A 23,270-nucleotide genomic window follows, 5' to 3' on the forward strand; every position below is an offset into this window, starting at 1 on the left:
GGGTATCTACATGCAAAAGAATGAACTTGACCCTTACATCACATACTAAAATTAACTCAAAATGGATCAAAGACCTAAATGTAAGAGCTAAAATAATACTCTTAGAAGAAAACACAAGGCAAAAGTTTCATGACATTGGATTTGGTGATGCTTTCTTAGATATACCAAAAGCAAAGACAACAAAAGAAAAATTAGGCCAGGTGAGGAGGCTCACACCTGTAATCCCAGCACTTTGGGAGGCTGAAGTGGGAGGACTGCTTGAGCCCAGGAGGTGAGAGCAGCCTGGGTAACATAGTGACAGCCCCACCTCTACAAAATATTTAAAAATTAGCTAGGTGTGGTGGCCTATAATCCCAGGTACTTGAGAGGCTGAGGCAGAAGGAGCACCTGAGTCCAGAAATTTGAGATTGTAGTGAGCCACTGTGATTGTGCTACTGCAGCCTGGGTGGGAGTGGGACCCTGGGAGGAAGGGAGGGAGGAAGGGAGGAAGGGAGGAAAGGGGGGAGGGAGGAAAGAAGGGAGGGAGAGGAAGGAAGGAAGGAAGGAAGGGAGAGAGGGAAGGGAGGGGATGGGAGGGGATGGAGGAAGGGAGTAAAGGAGAAAGGAAGGGAGGGTGAAAGAGACAGGGAGGGAGGGAGGGAGGAAGGAGGGAGGAGAGGGAGGCAGAAAGAGAGGTAGGGAGGGAGGAAGGAGGGAGGGGAGGGAAGGAAGGGAGGAAGGGAGGGAGAGGAGGAAGGGAGGGAGAGGAGGAAGGGAGGGAGAGGAGGAAGTGAAGAAAGGGAAGGAAGGGAAGGAAGGGAAGGAGAAAGAAAAAAGACAGACTGGACTGCACCAAAATTTAAAATTTAAAGCTGTGTATCAAAGGATACTACCTATAAGACAGTGAAAAAACAAACCACAGAAAGGGAGAAAATATTTGTGAACTGTACATATAAGGGGATATCCAGAATTTATAAAGAACTCCTACTACTCAACAGAAAAAAACCAAACAACTGGACAAAGAACTTGAACAGCCATTTCCTCAAAGATACACAAATGGCCAATAAGCACATGAAAATATACTTAACATGACAAGGCATTAGGGAAATGCAAATCAAATCACAAAGAGATACCACTTACATACTTATTAGCATAGCTATTATAAAAAAAACTCAGAAAATAATAAGCATTGGCAAGAATGTAAAAAAACTGGAAGACTGGTACATTGCTAGTGGGAACGCATAACGGTACAGCCGCTGTGGAGAACAATATAGCTGTTCCTCAAAAAGTTCAACATAGAATTCCACGATTCAGCAATTCCTAGATCTATACCCAGAAAACCTGAAATCTGGGGCTCAAACAGATACTTGCACACCAATGTTCACAGCAGCGTTAGTCACAACTGCCAAAAGGTGGAAAAAACCCAAATGTCCGTTAATGGATGAATGTATAAACAAAATGTTGTATATACATAAATGAAGTCTTATTCAGCCTTACAAAGAAAGGAAATTATGGCACATGCCACAACATGGATGCACCTTGAAAATAAGTGAAATGACACAAGAGGACAAATAGTGATTATTCCACCTCTATGAGGCACCTAGAGCAAGTTCATCAAGATAAAAAGCAGAATGCAGGTTCACAGAGGCCGCGGGGAAGGAAAGTATGGGGAGTGACTATTTAATGGGTACAGAGTTCTTGTTTGGGACAATGAAAAGAATTCTGGAAACGGACGGCAGTGGTATCTGCACATTGAGAATGTACTCAGTGTCACTTAACTGGACACTTAAAAATGGCTAAAATAGTAATTTTTAGTTTTTTGGTTTTTTTTTTAACCACAACAACAAAAATCTTTTGGTAAGGATAGCCACGGTTAGGAGCCTGGACACTGGAGATATACCTACTTGAAACCTGGACCTGCTACTTTCCAGCTGACTGGCTCTAAGAAAGTTACTTAACCTCTAAAGAACCTTAGATTCTTCTTTTATAAAATGAGGATGTCACTGTCTCACAGATGTGGTTAAGATTAACATTAAAAGAAGTAAAATATCGAGTACAGGGGCGATCACATAGCAGGCTATCACCCAAAAGCAATGGGTTGTTAATTCAGTAGCTCTGCAGACAGAAAACAGATGCAGTTATTATAGAAAACACATGAATGAAGAGAGATGGGAAAAGCCTTGACATGTTAACAGGCATGGGTACCGCTAACAGGGAATCATGAAAAAAGGTGTGTGGCAAGGGACTCTCAGCTTTTCAATAGTTCACGAAAAACTTTTAGGTATAGAGGATTTCATTTACTACAAGTTCAATATGAAGTGTGTGATACAGATGCTTAGAAAAGAGAACGTGATCGTAGGTCCCAACTGACAGTATAGTTCACCTGTCACTGTGCTTGTTCTAGGAACACTCTTTCAGAGACATGAATGAAAAAGAGTGCTTCCAGAATAGGGCTCCCAGGAAGGATGACGTCTCTGAAAGCCATCTAATACAAAGATCAGCCTCGAGATCAGAAGCACACTGGGAGAATGAAGGATGGGCTGAACATAATGGCAACATAAATAACAACTCAAGTTACTCAATAATGGAACAGGCTTCCAGCACTCAAGTGCAGGTTGACTGACCACTTGTGAAAACAGATTTTACAGGAGCAATTACTACACAGGAAAGGAGGAGGAGCAGGAGAAACAGTGACCTTTAAGGTATTTTACCTATTTTACCCTCTAAGATTCTATGACTCTCAATTTTCAAATTTAAACTTGGAACTTTTCAGACATGCTATCGCAGAAAGGTGACACAAGCTACTATGTGCTAAATAAATGCAGGCACATGTAGAATGTTGTTTTACACACATGCAATTCTGTTCTAGGGAAAATCTCTTTGGATACAGAAGTAGGAGCTTGGGCAAAAGCAGTAACACAATTTCCAAAGTGTCTACTTCTAATCTGTAAATACATTTTAGGCAAAAAGGAAAAAACACACTTGAAACCCACAGGCACAAATAAACCAACTTTAATAGATATTATTTTGTATTTATATAGTGCCTTCTTCAAGAACCTTAAATGCTTTACAGACATTATCTCTAATTAATCCCCACAACAACCCTGTGAGGTAGGTATTACTCCCATTTTACAAGACAGGGAGACTGAAGCACAGAGAGGTTAAGTGACTTGCCCAAGGTCACACAGTTAAATTCACTGAAGAGCCAGGACATGAGCGCTTTAGCCTCCCAGCTCCCAGCCAAATACCTCATGATAGAATCTTTAATAAAAAGTGTTTTTAAAGAAAGTATCAAGAGTAGTTATGTTATGAAAATGAGGTCTTTCTACTGCCATCAAGGAAAGAAAAAACCCTATACTGATGGTTAGAGGCCCCAAGACCCACATAATACAACATTTCCCTCTTTCCCTGTTCCCAAGCCTCCTGGTTCCTGTCTTAAATAATCTTTTAAAGGTAAAATTTCCAAGACAGAAGCCATGTGACTTAAGAAGTGGGACTTAATTTAGAATATTTACTTTTAGTTACAATAATTTATAGAAATTTTTATTCCAATATACAAAATATGGGACAGCCATCCCAACAATCATGTACATAGTTACACGGCAATCAGCCACCACTTACAACTTACACCAGCCCCGCATTTTAATCACAGTCAACCAACATACAACCTCACAATGCTTTCTTCATGGGTCACTTTTCTTACTTACTGTACCTGTATTTTTCCCCCAACCCTGACCCTATACGTTTTAAAAGTATATTTAGTTTCTGATAAACTTCAAAACGTTTTACTTAGATCCAGCTGCATTAAGAAGAAAAAGTAAATGTAAAACTGTCACCCCACAATCCCTCCCCTGACAAATCATACTATGAAGTATGGTGTAGATGTGAACAAGTATGTGATTACCAGGAACTCAACACATATACTAGAACTTGCTTTAATATGAAATTTAACTTGGCTTTTACGGCATTTTTTTTTTTAATGCAAAAATGTAAAAACAAACACAACATAGTATTTCAATGCTGTACCTTTATGCAAATGACTTCATCTATCGTTCTTAAACATGCTGTGATATAGCTAATGTTAAAACTGACACAGCTTCACTTTCCTCTTTTTCTCTGTACCGAAAGCTGCAGAAATACAGCTTTAATTCCAAGACAATTTGGTTTAAGCCTTCAAAATAAAAAGAGTGCATCCACTTCCACTGCCCTGACTTTCCCCACACTGTTGATTGTGATTCTCTGTGGCATGTTGGTAGATCAGGCTGGCTTATATATAATTTGTACAAAACACCTCTAGCCAGGGTAAGGCTTTAGGAACTATCTTAAAAAGAAACTTGTCAAAATACGTTTGATATTTTGTACAAATACTAAATATTATAATTTTCTCCCAGAACATCTGTTTAAGCAGCCCAATTAAGTGACTCTGTTAAAGGTCTGCTTATGGAAAAAATAGGTGAAGTCATTTCCTGAGCCAAAAGATACAGATAATAAATGTTAATAATAGCAGCAGACTAAAAAATTCCTTTTTGTTGTTTTCCATAGTCAACAGTTTTAGCAAAAGAACTTTAGAAAATGACAATTTTTTTAAAAATTTACTGCCTGAAAAGAGTTTAATAAAGAACATCCAAGGCCTGATTGCTATTATTCTGAATATAATTTTCAATAATTTTCTGCAAGTTACATTTGGCTACTGTCAGACAACTTACTGATGCATGGAAAAACGTCCAAAAAAACTGCAATCGTTTACATACATTTTATGTTACATATATTACTTCTTAAATCCCCCAACAGAATGAAGTCTTAGCAAACACAAATTTTAATTTCTGAACACCCTTCCAGTAAGATTTGTAAAGGTGGGGGGAAGGGAAGGAAGGACTTGTCTTTTGTATTCCCGGTCTACTTGATTAAAATTTAATCTTTGAAGGGTTTGTTTAGCTCACTATCCAGGCTGCTAGGGTTATGATGAACATTATGACTTCTTTCCAGGGTAAAAAATGGCATCTGAAAATAACATAAATGCTATGACATGATTTTCCCAAGCATGATCTCAACTTGAAACATTAGAATACTTAAGAATTCTAAAGATTGGTATACCACCACTGCACCAGAATTTTTAATTATTCCAACAACTACAGGAATTTTTTAAATAGTTTTTTAATTTTATGAAATTAAAGCTGAAGAAAATAACTGATTTAGAAACCATAATAAAAGGACAAATATTTAGCCAGAGATATCAGTTCCTCCTGAAAAAGGATATTTACCTCCTCTCACTGCAGTTTTTCTCAAGGTATCTTAACTGATTTCAGATAGAATTTAAAATTCACCTTAAAAATAGAAACAAACAAAAGGACTACTTAAACTGACATTAACTAATAAAAATATGTTCAAATTTACTGACAGAATCATGGGCACTTCATATAATACTTAGACTCTACCAGTTTTAAGTAAAATAAATAAGGAAAAAATTATAATTACAAAGCCAGTCTTTCCCCTTGGGGAAACAAAAAGCCACTTTTGACCAATTGCTCCCTACATATACATATACTGTATATTATTATAAGCTTCTTCAGAGAAGCAAAACATCTTTGTCTTCCCGACACTGGATTATCTAGCATGTTAGTTTTTACATCAGGAAGGCAACTGCAAGTGTTGGGCCCAAAAGTATTTCTGGTTTACTCTTGAAAAGACCACTGAATATGCTTCTATACATACTGAACCAGGCAAATTTATGCAGTGTGTTCAACATCATCTCCTTATCAATACGGCACAGATTCCGATTCTTTCTACTGCACCCCCAAGGAATTCAAAGCATTATTGGTGCAATTAATAAAGAGAAAATGCGTGCCAATGACTGGAAGGCTGTTTTAAAAGAGGAGCTGGTATCTCTGATTTCACCTCCTTGTTGTATGGAACTGTACAGACAGCATGATACCTGAGCAAATAAATCAACTACCATGATCGGAAGGGCTTGTCAATCCATCGTCTTTGCTTTATCGTGTGCAAAGTGTGCTACTGCCCCCTGAGCTTCCTGCATTTCTCTTTTCTTGAAAAATCAGTGCTTGATCCTTTCCAAAATAACCAGAGAAGAAATGAGGCAGAAAGTATCTCTTCATCACGGTTCCCCCTCAGTCCCGAGACTGATAGAAAAGGATGTAACCAGACTCAGAGTTCTTTGAGATATCTGATGTCAACCCGTAGAATTCTTCAATAGCTTGTGCATCTATTTTCTGTGAGGTAAAATGTAAACATTAGTACATAAATGAGCTCTGTACAGCCAGAATGGCTTAAATTTAAAAGACTGACAATACCAAGTATTTGGTGAAAATGTGGGGAAAATGGAACTCTCACACACAGCTGGCAGGGCACACCGAAAAAATGTTTATAAATACCTATCTTCTAAAGCTGAACATACAACTACCCTTTGATCCAGCAATTCTACTTCTAGGTACAGGATGAATTATATGAAACCACTAATAACTATTTTGGACCTACAAAATGGTAACTTCTAGGCTGGGCACACTGACTCACGCCTGTAATCCCAGTACTGTGGGAGGCCAAGGCGGGCAGATCACCTGGGGTCAGAAGTTCGAGACCAGCCTGACCAACGTGGAGAAACCCCATCTCTATTAAAAATACAAAATTAGCTAGGCGTGTTGGCGCATGCCTGTAATCCCAGCTACTCGGGAGGCTGAGGCAGGAGAATCGCTTGAACCCAGGAGGTGGAGGTGGTGGTGAGCCGAGATCGCACCCTTGCACTCCAGCCTAGGTAACAAGACTGTCTCCCAAAACAACAAAAAGGCAACTTCTAGTGGTCCAACCTAACATATATCCAAGAAAAATGAGTGTATACGTCCAGCAAAAGGCTTATAAAAGATGACCAATGCATTTTAATTCACAATAGTCATTAACTGACAAAAAGCCAAATTTCTAACTTGGTATATTCATACAGTAGAAAATGACAAAGCAGTGAAAAAGAACTACTATTACCGCAGGCAACAAGAATGCATCTCACAAATATATTAATGAGTGAATAAAGTCTGACATAAAAGAAATCATGCTATGTGAGTCCATTTATATTCAAGCCTAGGCAAAATTAATCATAATGATAGAAGTCCAAATAGCAGGCTCCAGGAGGGTAGAGGTGAGGAAAGCTGTAAGTTCTGACCATAAGGAGGAACAAGGGGGCCTGCTGCGGTGTTGAAAATGAATTGTATCTTGACCTGCATGGTAGTTACAAATGTGAGTGTGTATGGCTATGTGTGTGTGACATGGGGGGACACATGTATAAAAATTCATCAAATTCAGATTTGTATACTTTACTGTATGTATGTTACATGGCTTAATTTTTTTTTTAAAGCCAGGTCTGTTGTTGAAAGCTTTCCCTTGTTTTATTCTTTTTTTTTTTTTTTGAGACGGAGTTCACTCTTATTGCCCAGGCTGGAGTGCAATGGCACGATCTCGGCTCACCGCAACCTCCGCCTCCCGGGTTCAAGCGCTTCTCCTGCCTCAGCCTCCCGAGTAGCTGGGATTACAGGCATGCGCCACCATGCCCGGCTAATTTTGTATTTTTAGTAGAGACAGGGTTTCTCCATATTGGTCAGGCTGGTCTCAAACTCCCGACCTCAGGTGATCCGCCCGCCTCGGCCTCCCCAAGTGCTGGGATTACAGGCGTGAGCCACCGCACCTGGCCTCCCTTGTTTTATTCTAGGTGTGTAAAGGTTAGGTGACCACTCAACTGCTGGGCTTGGACATTGCAGAGTAAGAAGTAGGAATTAGACTACAATCTATAGACCCAGACATTTGTCTCATATCATCACCAGTCATATATAAATGAAAAACTATGAGAAAAAGTGAAAAGCAACATATGCATACAACTTTCAAAAATAAGAAATTAAGAAACTACTTACTTCTACAATGTCGTCATCAAACAACAACCAAAAATCATGACTCTTAACTATTGCAATATAATGGCCTCGATTGGGACCACTAAAACAAACGAAGAAGAAGTTAATTCAATATATTTATTAATATTACTCTTTCATGCTCTAAATTTTGTTTTATAAAGAAACAGAAACAGATAAATAGCAGTAAAAAAGAACTGCTTCTTTTTTATACCCCTTACCTATTCTTGCCAAAAGAGATAAAGCTACACTGAGTTGAACTGGTAATCAACTTTAAAATCAAATAATTAGTACTCTAAGAGATATATCAGTATTCTTTTCACATACAGCTATATTATTGAAATTTTTTACTGTCTTTGTAATAATTTTCAATTTTGCTTCTATAATAAAAGACATATTTTTCTATCATTTTATAAGGGAGGGGATCACAGCAGAACATGCTGAGTTGGACTATAAACAATGCATATAGAATTATTTCTAAGTCTCACTCCCTTGGTAATGGTTTTTTTCTTGAGGAAAGATCCAACATGATGCTTGAAACAGGCAAGGATATCAAATCCTTGGTTCCAAAATCAAGCCTGAACTTCATAAAATGTCTTTAAAAGCAAATGACCTTTGCTCAACGGTAAGTCATTATTAAGTACCTAATTCTTAATACCATTATAACTATGACTATGATTGCCCCTGCATCTCATTTCAAACAAATCCGGAATATATAAATGTAGATATACATAAAAATAAAAGAGGCATAATTCCTTTTCTTTATAAAAGGATATGACAAAGGTTTTAACCTCTTCCAGTTTAAGTATGGTTCATTATAAAGGCTTATATAATTATATTTATTAAATTATAATTCTATAATTAATACAGAAGTTAAAATCCTTTTCAACACAAATTATTCTTTATGGTGAACACTATTTTAAAAGTAGTGACCAGATATTAGAATAAGCCACCTACTATAATATCTTATGTTTCTCAGATCATTTGATCCTGTAGGTGAGATAAATATCTTTGACAGAATGACACCAACAAAAATACTTTTTTTTTTTAACTATGGAGGATGACACATCAAAACTTTTTCTTAAAAAAGCATTTAATGCTTTAAGTCTATTTCTGTATTTATTTAGGCTCATCTAAAGGGTCTTGTGTGTTATGGGGAGAGGGTCAGAAATGAAAACAAAATTATAAAAGGTGAAATAAAGAAAAATCAAAGAAAGGTTGCAGAACACAGGGTGGAAGGAAAGGAGGTGGGTGGGGTAAGGACTAGTAAATTGAAAAAAGTTAGGCGGCTTTTTCCTTTGGCAAAGAACTAGTTTGAGGAACAGTAGACAAAAGTTAATTTCATAAACTAAAAATGAAATGAGAGATGAAGGGCTGAACTTCCACCTAAGGAAGTTGTTTCTTAGGCATCTGATTTCTGGACATTAAACACACTCAGTTGAGTAGATACAAATGTGTAAGGTATGCAAATAACTATTGATTGCTGTGGAGATTAAAGAGATACCAACAACTGCTTGCCCAAATACCCCTTCAGTACAATAGATAACTACTCCAAAAACATAATCCAAGGAAGAATATGATATAAAAGTAGAGCCACAGGAGAGACCTCATCCAGCAAGACAGGAGGTAGAAGGGAGAGAGGGATGGGAAATCACGAAATGGTGCCCAGTTTTGACATGGGCTTGAAGGGTAATACTTAAGTCAACAAACATTTGCTAGAAGTCTCTTCTAGGCTGGGCACCGGGGATAGAGAAGGAGCAAGCTGAACTGGAACTGACATGCTGATAATGAGGCTGCGCACACCCTCCACGCTTTCATATGAAGCAAATCTACAAATAAGTCTGATAAATAAAATACACAATGGAAAAAGATTCTAAAATATGATTAGTCTTTTATTAGTGAGCAAATTATTTTCTGTTTTAAAAAGCACCTGTTCTCATAAGGGAAGCAGACATACATCCTAAGAGAGTACATAAAGCACTAAGACAGGGCTAGCAATGCACGTCTAGTATTTATGTGAAGACAATGGAGCAGCACCACATGGAGACTGAGGCTGGGCAGAAGAGCATCAAGGAAGACTTCCAGAGCGGAGGGGCAGGAAGGCATGAGGCAATGAGAGTGAGACAGGAGAAAGAGTAAGACCCTGGGGTGGGGGTGGGATACCAAAGACCTGCTGTGCAGAACTTCACCAGGAGAGAGTTCCCAGTGAAGGCAGACCATGAGGGCTGTGAGGAAAGTCAATAAACATCTCTCTGCAATTTTCTGCAACAATTCTGACAGTAGGGATTCAGACAGCTGGCAAGAGGATTTTACAGTGCTTGTGAGAACATGCTTTAAATAACTGACTGTGGAGTTCAAGTTGGGAGAAGCAAGTGAGGCCAAAGAAAAGGTTAAAAAGGGAAAGGGTCAAGAGACTCAAGGATTTAAGGGTGGGGAAAGGGTTGGGTTAATTTTAAAAGGGGAGAGTGGGGAGGGGACCCCTCCCCAATGAGTCAGGCATCTCAGCTCAGTATATTGTGAGTAGAGCAATTCTAAAAATCTAGCATGATTTAAGTAGAGTAGGACTGTCACTAAATTTGAAGAGGCTAATCGGTGTGAGAAAGTAAATATTATAAAGCTAAGATGTGAGAAGGTAATATTATATTTTTGTTAATAGAACAGTAGCAGTAGCTAAGCGATTTACAACTCCCTTTGAATCCTAACAAAGCAATGTGGTAATTAGTATTATTTACATTTTCTAGAAGAGAAAACTGAAGGCTTTTCAGGAAGCTATGCATAACGTTACACTGCCCACAACTGGCAGAAATGGTACTGAGATCCAAGTTTCTCTCACTCTGAAAACCCGGTCTGAATCACTACACCAAGGTTCTTTAAGTAATCTTGACACTGCTTCACTCCTTTAAGATGTGATCACTCTTAATTTAGAAATAGAAGAAAGATTCTTGCTGAGGATAAAAGACGGGACCCAAGGCTGACCCAGGCAATGGACGAAGAAGACAATTATTAAAGAGCATTTGCTCCCTCCAGATTGTCCTTAAAAATTCTCATCAGAGGCCGGGCGCAGTGGCTCACGCCTGTAATCCCAGCACTCTGGGAGGCCGAGGCGGGCAGATCACGAGGTCAGGAGATTAAGACCATCCTGGCTAACATGGTGAAACCCCGTCTCTACTAAAAATACAAAAAATTAGCCGGGCATGGTGGTGGGTGCCTGTAGTCTCAGCTACTCGGGAGGCAGAGGCAGGAGAATGGCGTGAACCCGGGAGGCAGAGCTTGCACTGAGCCGAGATGGCGCCACTGCACTCCAGCCTGGGCCACAGAGCAAGACTCCATCTCAAAAAGAAAAAAAAAAAAATTCTAATCAGAGAGCTGGGAGGAGGGCTGAAGATGAGAAAGCTGTAACTTTTTTTATTTGGATAAAACATGCTGTTAGTACAAGTTTCCCAAAACCAAGGGGAAAATGATGAGTGCCTGCTTTAAAATTATTAAAGGAAATTCTAAGCAGTCAATGAAGACAGTTATGTTCCAAATACAAGTTTTGATTATGTGATGCTCTTGCAGTTTGAGAATTTTCTGAGGTATTTAATAAGGTCAATTATAGGTATGTATGTTCATACAGAGAAGATGTGTATACCATGTTGGAAAAGAAGATGAGAAGAAGACAGAAAGCAAAATTGGCTAATAAGAAATGATAAATACACACACAGGTAAAATCAAAAAATGAATTTTTGAAGATTATTTCCAATGCCATTTTAAAATGCTTTTTACAACCATTGATATGCTGAACATATGCAATTAAACTCAGAAGTGATTTATTTTAACCAACAACCCTCTATACACACACCCCAAAAAAGGAAAAGAAAAACTAACAGATCTCAAAGTTCTAGGAAATCAGATATAGTACTTGTAGAGTAATAAATAATAAAAATAAAAACAATATATTTTAACATATAAAATTTTTAAGAAATGATAAAACATAAAGCTAAGACTCCATTTTGAAATAAAATTATCTTGAGAGAATACAGAATTTCTAAAAGTTCTATATATGAATAATTCATGAACATCTTGAATGTACACTGCTCTTCTAACCTAGAAATTCCACTACTATGTCCCCGGAGTTGCAATTACCTTCCACAGTGAACCACAACAGCAACAAGGTCGTACATTCTGTCTGGATTGGTGGCATCACCTGAAGTGTTAAACAGACGAAGTTCTAAAGGAAAAACTACCCGGTAAGAGAGTTTTGTATATCGATGAAGTTGATCCATATATTTAAATCTCTTCAGGTGTAGAGCTAGAATCATGGGCAGTTTTTTAACTTTCATCCTATTAAAAATAAAAATGAAAACAAAATTTCATAAAAGATATCCACCATGTCCTTGAATTATCAAACTTTACGATATCCAATGAACAGATAGACAATGGTCAGTTTTAATAGCCCAGCAATGCCCAGTTTTGCACATTTCTATCAATTATTTTTATACTGATAAAACAATATTCTGAACATCTTAATATGACCCCACCCTACCCATCATTGTCACACCACATAATTTGACACAGCACTCAATATGGCTCCAAAACGGATGGAATGGCATTAGTCCTTGGTTAAGGAATCTGTATTTTTCAAACACACGTCTCTTATAATAAGGCTAAATGCACGGGGTGCTCAAGAGTGGTAGAGGGAAGGCCGGGCGCGGTGGCTCACGCCTGTAATCCCAGCACTTTGGGAGGCCGAGGCAGGTGGATCACCTGAGGTCATGAGTTCAAGACCAGCCTGGCTAACATGGTGAAACCCTGTCTCTACTAAAAATACAAAAAATAGCCAGGCATAGTGGCTGGGGCAGGAGAATCGCTTGAACCCAGGAGGCGGAGGTTGCAGTGAGCTGAGATCACGCCACTGCACTCCAGCCTGGGTGACAGAGCGAGGCTCCGTCTCAAGAAAAAAAAAAAAAAAAAAAGAGTGGTAGAGGGAAAACAAGTTTCTTGAAACTGACAATTCCTTTGGACTTGGGTAGACTGAAATCTATTTTTTCTATCAATCTATATGATGCAGGTACAGACTGACAATAGGAGACTAAAACAATAAAAGCACTAAAGACCAATCAAGGTGCTTGTCAGAGACAAGAAATAACTCCATATTAAGAAAAATGACAATGTATATCCTAGAAAGGGAGTAAAATAACCTGGAAACTTAGGAGTTAAGTTTTTAATTGTGAAACACAGGCTGCTCTTCATGTTCTAAACAACCTTTATTATGCCTTTAAATGCCATTTCTCCCTGAGAGTGCCTTTGTACTCCTACTTCACCTAAAAATCTATTCTTCTTTTAATGGCTCAGCTCAAATGTCACACCCTCTGGCACAAATACACCTGCTCTCTTCAATCCTCCATCAGCACCTTACAGGTTCACTTTATATATGTCAAGCTTATTACATGGTAACAATTTTAGGTGATTATGGTTCTTTTCTTCTAGGCCCTGAACTCTTGGTAGCTAGAAAGCATTCCCTTCATTTTTATTTCCCCACTATCTAGCAACATGCCTGACATATGATAGATGCCAAATGCTGCAGAACTGAATTTTAAATGGGTCTGGTGAAGCAAAATACTCCTCACAATTTAAAGAAGTGATATATGGTAAGCCACTGCCTCTAATAAGTGAAAAAAAAAATCATTTTATAACATTATACTAAATCTGCATTCTACACATCTTAAATATGGTGGATAGCTTATTATTCCTAAATTACTTACTAGTGAATGAACTTGTCCTTTTGGAAACATTAGCCAAAGTAAAGGTAAATACCTAGTCACTCCTAGAAAGCAATCCACCAATATAAATTAGGAGCCTTTATGGCCTTTGTCTCAGTAATCCTATTTCTGGAAATACAATTAAATATATAATCTCAAAAACATCCCTTATGAGAATAATCTCCTATTAGAGTTCTTTTACATTGTAAAAAATCCCAACTATTCAGCAACAGGAAATGTGGAAATAAATTAGAATTCAAACATAACAGAGTGTTGTACAACTTAAATAAAACAATGCTGATGAAAGTTTCTAGGTGACATAAGAAAATACTTAAGAAGTCAGGATATAAAATTATACATAAAATATAATTCAACTATGAAACATCAGACCTTTGATTAAACCCACATAGAGTTACTGAAAAGAAATCTTTACAAAACAACAAGGTATCCTTTGAGAATTTCCAATGGATGGTAGATGCAAAAGAAGAATTTTCTCGGCATAAAATGAATGTCAGTGCACTATTAATAAATGGCAGTCAGGTAAGATTAGGAGGAGGAAAGAGAATGAACATGGCCCGATGGTTAGGGAAAATGTGCTTTTAGAAATTACACAAGGGGAGGAGTCCAAATGCAGAAAAGAGAAAATATCTCAATAATAGCAGATACAATATGTTTAATAAGATAACACATGAAGAATATGAATCCTATTTGCCAAAGATCCTCCCAGAGGAGAAGTGCTGGCCACCACAAAGAAACCAACTACCCATGGAATTGTCAAGCAAAAATATGTGTGGAGCCATATTTTAAAGATGATGAGAGACTAGCTTACAAAATTTCCCTCATATTGAAATGGCTCCAGAAAAAAAGCAGAAAACTGCTTGAACATACGTGTAAGGAGTATGAAACTCATTATGTAGATTTTGCAGCAGAAGGAAGAAAAAAGAAGTTGATTTCCTGCTCAAAACACTAAGGTCACCAAAACACCAAAGAATTTATAGGATTCTGGCTTTCCTTCCCTTCAAACTTGTGGGGAGGGAGGTTACATTACGGAGGTCTTGATCACTGTCATTGTTTTAAAAAAAAAAAGTGGTCTTAGAACATAATGTTTTCTACAAAAGACAAACATTTTGAAGGAAAAACAGGAGGACAGAGAACTTTTTTTTCCTTTTAAGTTTGAATAAACACTGATTTTTAAAAATCTTCTGTAAACAGATATAAATTAATTTTCTATTTAAATTTATTTTTTTAATGACATTTACTGACCACATAACCAACTACTTAAAATTTGGATGAATTTCTATTATTCACTTGGCCCTCCATATTGGGAGTTCCACATCCACAGATTCAACCAGCCATGAATTGAAAATATTCAAAAAATAAATAAGTAAAAAAAATTTAAAAAAAGACAAAAATAATACCATTTAAAAAAATACAGTGTAACAACTACTTATATACCATTTACATTGTATTAGGTACCAAAGTACATAGGAGGATGTGCATAGGTCATATGCAAATGCTATGCCATTTTATATCAGGGACTTGAGCAACCATGCATTTTGCTCTATGTGAGGGTCCTGGAACCAACTGATACGGAGGCATTAACTGTATGCATTTTCTTGCTTTTACATCTTTAAAATGACAAACTGCATCCATGTTGTATTCTAACATAACAGGGGGTTGCCTTTCTTGATAATGTCTAGTTATAATTTAAAACTACTCAAAAAAGAAAGAAGGATGGGAAAAGACATACCATGTAAACACTAATCCTAAGTAAACTGGCTATACTAATGTCAGACAAAGCATACAAGATAAGGAGCCTTACCAGAAATAAATAATACTTCATAATAATGAAGGTCAATTAACTAAGAGAACATAACAATCTTAAAAGCATGTGCTCCAAAATTTGAAAGAATTATAGAAATAGACAAGTGCATAATCAGAATTGGAATCTTTAACAGACTTCTCTCACTAACAAAAAAAATCAGTAAGGATAGGAAAATATGAACACCCTAACTATGGACTTAATTGACATTTATGGAATACTCAACCTCAAACTGCACTATACACATTCTTCTCAAGTTCAACCGAAACATTCACTAATGTACTGGACAATAAAGAAGTCTCGATACATTTCAAAGATGAAATCAGAGTATGTCCTCTGATAAAAAAAAAACTAGAAAATCCCCCCAGATATGGAAACTAAGCAACACATTTCCAAATAAGCCATAGGACAAACAGAACATCACAAGGGAAATTAGAATATATTTTTAGATGGATGATTATTATGAGACTACAACATCCTCTCATTTTAGGTCCTGTTCCCTACAGCAGACCCTGAGACAGAAAGTCCCAGGCCTGTGATTTAATGTCGTGCTCCCTGTGTGTGGGGCGGGGGGGAGTGGGGGGAGAGGGAAGGAAACCAGGTAAGGATTCAATCTCAAGCAAAATCCCAGAAAGAGTGGCTTCAGCTCAGTGTCAGAGAAACCCCAGAGTCTAAATTTCACCTCAGATTTCTCTTGACCACAAGGTAGCTGGGGTTTCATATGCTCTTTAGCACCTATCAGTGACTGGTCAAAGACTTGGAATTTGAACCAAACTCCAGAAACTCCCTTCTCCAGTAGCCCAAGGGGGAGTCCTTCCCAGAGCCATCAGGTGCTAAGTATTCCAAAGGACTAGGGGAGGAGCTGGAGGAAGGGCTGACATTGCCTGCAACCACCCTCAACCGGAATACCAACTACCCTGCCGTAGGCAAGCAACACCACTACGGGATGGAATGCAGACCCTGGAATCCAGTGGAATCTGAGCTGTTTTTCTCAATAGTCAGAAACGCTTTTTAAAGTAAATTTCCTATTTTTATAAATTGTGTGAGCCAGAGTTCTTTAGATGGAATCTGATCCAGAGGACACTATTTGCAAGCTCTGCCACAGATGAATGCAATACCCCAGCCACAGGCACTTAAGAACTTACCAACATCCTGTCAGCAGAGAAGTCCTGACCACACAGAAAAGCTTAATAATTGTACAGACATTCAGTTCCAAGGACTGAATTCCATGCCCTTTTAAAATGTACCATCAACAAGGATTAATTGTGACACATTACAATGAGGGGGTCAGGGCAAATAGAATGCTTTATGTGAGAAAGACACTAAGGTGACTCAGTGAGATATAAGCAATGAGAGGACATTTAGGCAGCAGAACCTGAACTCCAGCATGTGTTAAAATGGGGGATGGGTCACGGGCACAAATGAGGCTCATGACATACCCCAACATGTATATAAAACATAGTACTGAGTGACGGACATCTGGAGATCCAGGTAGGCATGCAGGCAGGGAGCGAGGAGGCACCAACTTCTCAACAGATGGAAGGACCCACCCAACTCAGATTCCAGAAGACTTGCATGGGGGTGTGTGTGCCAACAGGTGGTTGCAGATGCTGACTACAGCAAAGCAAATCCCTATTGCTGATATGATTTTGACATGATACTACACAAGTTACCATTACTGGAACTGGCTACAGGGGAATAAGATATGGATCTAGTTAGGAAAAAGAAGCAAAAGGTAGGGCCTTCATCTCACAAACAGGAAGCCATTCAATCATTAAATCTAGGGCAGATACTCAGAGATGGACCGTGGCCATGACAATGTGATGCTGAGTCACCTGGCCATGCATGGATCTTCTTCAATACCTGGTAAGAACAGGACTGGTCCCAGAAGTGGGGTCAGGCACACACGGAATAAAGGGAGAGTAAAGAGACTTGAGAGAGGAAAGATGAGAAGGCAAGGAGCTTAGCTCCCAGCGCACTGTCACTAATCATTAGATCCCACAGAGTAGTGACAGAAATACAGGCATACCTTGGAGACGCAGCAAGTTCAGTTCCAGGCCACCGCAATAAAGTGAGGACCGCAATAAAGTGAAGACCACAATAAAGCAAGTCATACACATTTTTGGTTTCCCAGTGCATATAAAGGTTATGCTTATACTATACTGTAGTGTATTATGTAACAGCATTATGTCTGAAAAAAGTCCATATCTTAATTTAAAAATAGTTTATTGCTTAAAAAATGATCATCTGAGCCTTCAGTGAATCATAATCTTTCTGCTGGTGGAGGGTCTTGCCTCAAGGATGATGACTGCTGACTGATCAGGATGGTGGTTGCTCAAGGTCGGGGTGGCTGAGGCAATTTTTTTTTTTTTTTTTTTTTTTTTTTTTTGAGACGGAGTCTTGCTCTGTCGCCCAGGCTGGAGTGCAGTGGCACGATCTTGGCTCACTGCAAGATCCAGGCTGAGGCAATTTCTCAAAATAAGACAAGAATGTCTGCCACATCAACTGGCTTTTCCCTTCACAGATTTCTCTGTAGCATGTGATGCTGTTTGACAGCATTTTATCCACAGAACTTCTTTCAAAATTGAGTCAATCCTCTCAAACCCTGACGCTGCTATCAACGAAGGTTATGTAATATTCTAAATCCTTTGTTGCCATTTCAACAATGTTCACAGCATGTTAACCAGGAGTAGATTCCATCTCAACAAACCACATTCTTTGATCATCCATAAGAAGCAACTTCCCATTCATTCAAGTTTGATCATGAGATTGCAGCAATTCAGTCAGATCGTCAGGATCCTCTTCTAATTCTTGTTCTCTTGCTGTTTCCACCACATCTACAGTGACTTCCTCCACTGAAGTTCGAATCCCTCAAAGTCATCAATGAGGGTTGGAATGAACTTCTTCCAAACTGTTTTTAATGTTAATATTTAACCTCCTCCCATGAATCACAAATATTCTAATGGCACCCAGAATGGTGAATCCTTTCCAGAGAGGTTTCAATTTACTTTGCTCAGATCCATCAGAGGAATCTCAATCTATGGCAGTTGTAGACTTAAAAAATATTAAATAATAACAATTGAAAGTCAAAATAACTCATTGATTCATGGGCTGCAGAATGGATCTTATGTTAGCAGGCATGAAAACAACATTAATCTCTTTGTGCGTCTCCATCAGAGCTCTTGGGTGATCACATGTATTGTCAATAAGCAGTAATATTTTGAAAGAAATCTTTGTTTCTGAGTGATAGGTCTCAACAGTGAGCTTAAAATATTCAGTAAATTATGCTATAAACAGGTGTGCTGTCATCCAGGCTTTGTTTCTTTTCTACAGCACAGGCAGGGTAGACTCAGCGTAGAACTCAAGGATTTTAGGGACGGTAAATGAATACTGGCTTCAACTTAAAAGTCACCAGCTGCATTAACCGCTAACCAGAGAATCAGCCTGTCCTTTGAAGCTGGGCGCTCACTTCTCTCTAGCTATGACAGTCCTAAACACCCTCTTTTTCCAATAGAAGACTGTTTCCTCTATATTGAAAATCTGTTGTTTAGTGTAGCCACCATCAGCAACTATTTTAGCTAGACAATCTAGATACCTTACTGCTGCTTCACCTTGTACTTTTATCTCATGGAGACAGCTTCTTTCCTTAAAACCTCATGAACCCACCCCTGCTAGCTTCAAAATTTTCTTCTGCAGCTTCCTTACCTCTCTCAGCCTTCACAGAATTGAAGACAGGCCCTGGTTTTAGATTAGGCTTTGGCTTAAGGGAATGTTGTGGCTAGTTTGATCTTCTAACCAGGCCACTCAAACTTCTCCATATTGGCAATAAGGCTGTTTTGCTTTCTTATCATTTGTGGGTTCACTAGAGTAGCTCTTTTAATTCTCTTCAAATACTTTTTCTTTGCACTCCTAACTTGGCTGTTTGGTGCAAGAGGCCTAGCTTTCAGCCTATCTTGGCTTTCAACGTGCCCTATTCATTAAGCTTAATCATTTCTAGCTTTTCACTTAAAGTGAGAGACATGTAAATATTTCTTTTCACTTGAACCCTTAGAAGCCATTGTAAGGTTATTAATTGGCCTAATTTCAATATTGTTGTGTCTTGGGGAATAAAGAGGCCTGAGAGAGAGGTAGGAGGGGGAAAACGTCAGGTGGGTGGAGCAGTCAGAACGCACAACATTTAAGTTCATCATCTTTTTCTTTTTGAGACAGAGTTTCACTCTTGTTGCCCAGGCTGGAGTGCAATGGCGTGATCTCGGCTCACCGCAACCTCCGCCTCCCAGGTTCAAGTGATGCTCCTGCCTCAGCCTCCCGAGTTGCTGGGATTATAAGCATGCGCCACCACGCCCAGCTAATTTTGTATTTTTAGTAGAGATGGGGTTTCACCATGTTGGTCAGGCTGGTCTCAAACTCCTGACCTCAGGTGATCTGCCCACCTTGGCCTCCCAAAGTGCTGGGATTACAGGTGTGAGTCACTGCACCTGGCTAAGTTCATCATCTTAAATGGGTGCAGTTCATGGTGCTCCCAAGACAGTTACCATAGCAACATCAACGATAACTGATCATGTATCACCGTAACAATATAATAATGAAAAAGTTTGAAATACCAAAGATGCAAGAATTACCAAAAATGTGACAGAGACAGGAGATGTGTGCACATGCTGTTGGAAAAATGGCACTGATAGACTTGCTCAACACAGGGTTGCCACAAACCTTCAATCTGTAAAAACCACAGGGTCTGCAAGGTGCTGTGAAGTGAAATGCAATGTTCTGTTCTCTAAGACCTCAGCCTCAGCCTCCCCCTTGCCTCCATGCCAGCAGCCAGGGACAGGAAAACAACAACTGAAACAGCCATCAATCCTTTCTCATTACAGTTCCCCAGGGCGATCACTCTCCTCTCACCTATATGCTTTAACCTCCCATGGGATAAACGTATATGACCATTAGAGTGACATTTCCCACACTGCTATCTTTCCTGAACTGCACTATTTACAGAGTTCAATAGGCATGCTATATAAATGGAGTCTATGTGCAAGTAAATTCTGGAAAAAGCTGGATAAAGTTTCCTTTATTTTGTGAGTCTTCAGGAGCATGAATATTTAGATAAAATATTATACAGCAAATTCATTTGATCATAAAATACTAATTTTGTGGCACATCATTAACATTCCCAAAAATTATTCTTCAGTGTTCTTGGGATGAACCTTTTTGGGAGAATTTTTTTTTTTTTTTTTTTTTGAGATGAAGTCTCACTCTTGTCACCCAGGCTGGAGTGCAATGGCGCAATCTCGGCTCACTGCAACCTCTGCCTCCCAGGTTCAAGTGATTCTCCTGCCTCAGCCTCCCAAGTAGCTGGGATTACAGGCGCCTGCCACCATGCCTGGCTAAATTTTGTATTTTTAGTAGAGACAGGGTTTCACCATGTTGGCCAGGCTGGTCTCAAACTAGGTTATACATTTTGTTATCTTTTTAACTACAAAAAAAATATGCACTTGAAGTCTGTCACTCATAAATCCATGTTTGCATACACACACACACACACACACACACACAAATTCTTGTCTGGGTGTGGTGGCTCATACCTGTAATCCCAGCACTTTGGGAGACCAAGGCAGGCAGATCACAAGGTCAAAAGATTGAGACCATCCTGGCCAACATGGTGTAACCCCGTCTCTACTAAAAATACAAAAATTAGCTGGGCATGGTGGCGCACACCTGTAGTCCCAGCTACTCAGGAGGCTGAGGCAGGAGAATCGCTTGAACCCGGGAGCTGGAGGTTGCAGTGAGCCAAGATCATGCCACTGCACTCCAGCCTGGAGACACAGTGAGATGAAAAAAAAAAAAAAAAAGAGTTCTATAGTTTTAGGTCTTAAATCCATTTTGAGCTAATTTTTTGTAGATGACATAAGGTAAGGGTTCAACTTTATTCTTTTTCGTGTGGATATTCAGTTTTCCCAATACCATTTGCTAAAGACATTATCCTTTTCCCACTATGTATTCATTCTTAGCACCCTTGATGAAGATCAGTTGCCTGTATATGTATGGTTTTATTTCTGGGTCATTTTGTTCCACTGGTCTATATATGTCTTTAGGCCAGTACCATACTATTTTAATTACTTTAGCTTTGTAATATACTTTGAAATCAGAAGTTTAATGCCTCCAGCTTTGTTCTTTTCTCTCAAGATTATTCAACTATTTAGGGTCTTCTGTGATTCCATGTGGATTTTTGGATGTTTTTTTCTATTTCTGCAGAAAATGCCATAGGAATTTTGATAGGGACTGCACTGAATCTCTAGGTTGCTTTGGGTAGTATGGACATTTTAACAATATTAAGTCTTCCATCCATGAATACAGGATGTGTTTCTATTTATTTGTGTCTTAATTTCTTTCAGTAACATCTTATAATTTTCAATATACAAGTCTTCTGCCATGTAAGTTTATTCCTAAGTATTTTATTGTTTCTAATACTATTATAAATGGAATGTTTTCTTTTTTCTTTCTTTCTTTTTTTTTGAGATGGAGTCTCGCTCTGTTGCCCAGGCTGGAGTGCAGTGGCGCCATCTCAGCTCACTGCAACCTCTGCCTCCCTGCCTCCCAGGTTCAAGCAATTCTCTTGCCTTAGCCTCCAGAGTAGCTGGGATTACAGATGTGTGCCACCACGCCTGGCTAATTTTTGTATTTTCAGTAGAGACGGGGTTTTAGCATATTGGCCGGGCTGGTCTTGAACTCCTGACCTCAGGTGATCTACCCACCTTGGCCTCCCAAAGTGCTGGGATTACAGGCGTGAGCCACCACATCTGGCCATCAAATTGATTTTTGGTTTTTTACTAAGAACTATGGTCTGTATACTCAACACAAGCTTATCCTATTATTCCAAGACTGAGAACTATAAACTTTCAGAAGTGAATTCATCCAAGTAAAGGTCAAAAATATTAAATGAATTGCTCAATATCACATCATAAATTAACAGGTTGATACTAGATCCTAATGAGAAATATGTAACTTCTGTAAAGTTGTCTTTCCAGAAACTTATGCATAATTTATCCTACAAAGTGTCCAAAAACATGTGGGGAATATGTGTATATACACACAAAACTGTTCATCAAATCACTGTTTATAACAGTGTAAAAAATCTAAATTGTTGGATTTAGACAACTGGTAGATACATGGTACTATGGTATGTTCATACAAAAAAAATATACTATGCAGCAGGCGTGGTATCTAGCTCCTGTAATTCCAGCTACACCAGAGGCTGAGGCAGGAGGACTGCTTGAGGCCAGGAGATCAAGATGAGCCTAGGCGACATAGCAAGAGCCCGTCAATAAAAAATAAAATTCAATAAATTATTCAGGCACGGTGGCACACATCTGTAGTCCCAGCTACACAGAAGGCTGAGGTAGGAGGATCATTTAAGCCCAGGAGTCTGAGGCTACAGTGAGCTAAGATCGCATCACTGGACTCCAGCCTGGGTGACAGAGAGAGATCTTTTGTCTCTTTAAAAAAAAAAAAAATATATATATATATATATATATATGCGCACATATACATATATTTTATATATATGCACATATACATATACATACACATATATATATAATTACACACACACACACACACACACAATGCAGCACCTCCTAAGAAGGATATAAAAATATTTCTTCATTAACATGGTTGCAATTTTTTAAGTGAAAAAGTTTCGAACTTGTACATAAAGTTTGATAGCATTTTAGGGACTATGTGTGTATATACATACACACTTTAAAAATCTAAGATATACAGAAAAATGTTAACATTTTATAGCTTTTATAGTGATTCTCGATTTACATTTAT

At 38.6% G+C, this 23,270-nt stretch overlaps 1 protein-coding gene across 3 annotated transcripts in view; it reads right to left on the minus strand.

Moving 5' to 3' along the window:
* USP12 (ubiquitin specific peptidase 12) overlaps positions 1-23,270 on the minus strand; it is a 126,156-nt gene that overhangs the window by 17,501 nt on the left and 85,385 nt on the right. For 2 of the 3 annotated variants that reach the window (XM_034936484.4, XM_014347411.4), the window contains 3 exons: positions 12,006-12,203; positions 7,887-7,965; positions 2,976-6,206 (listed from right to left, as the gene is read on the minus strand). In XM_034936484.4, the coding sequence (XP_034792375.1) occupies positions 6,105-6,206; positions 7,887-7,965; positions 12,006-12,203 (379 nt within the window). In that variant the 3' untranslated portion in view covers positions 2,976-6,104. Of the gene's footprint in view, positions 1-2,975; positions 6,207-7,886; positions 7,966-12,005; positions 12,204-23,270 lie in introns of those variants that run through there. The other variant, XM_034936485.3, reaches the window with a different exon arrangement.

Source organism: Pan paniscus, chromosome 14 (assembly GCF_029289425.2).
Source record: "Pan paniscus chromosome 14, NHGRI_mPanPan1-v2.0_pri, whole genome shotgun sequence".
In the NCBI taxonomy this organism is placed as follows: domain Eukaryota; kingdom Metazoa; phylum Chordata; class Mammalia; order Primates; family Hominidae; genus Pan; species Pan paniscus.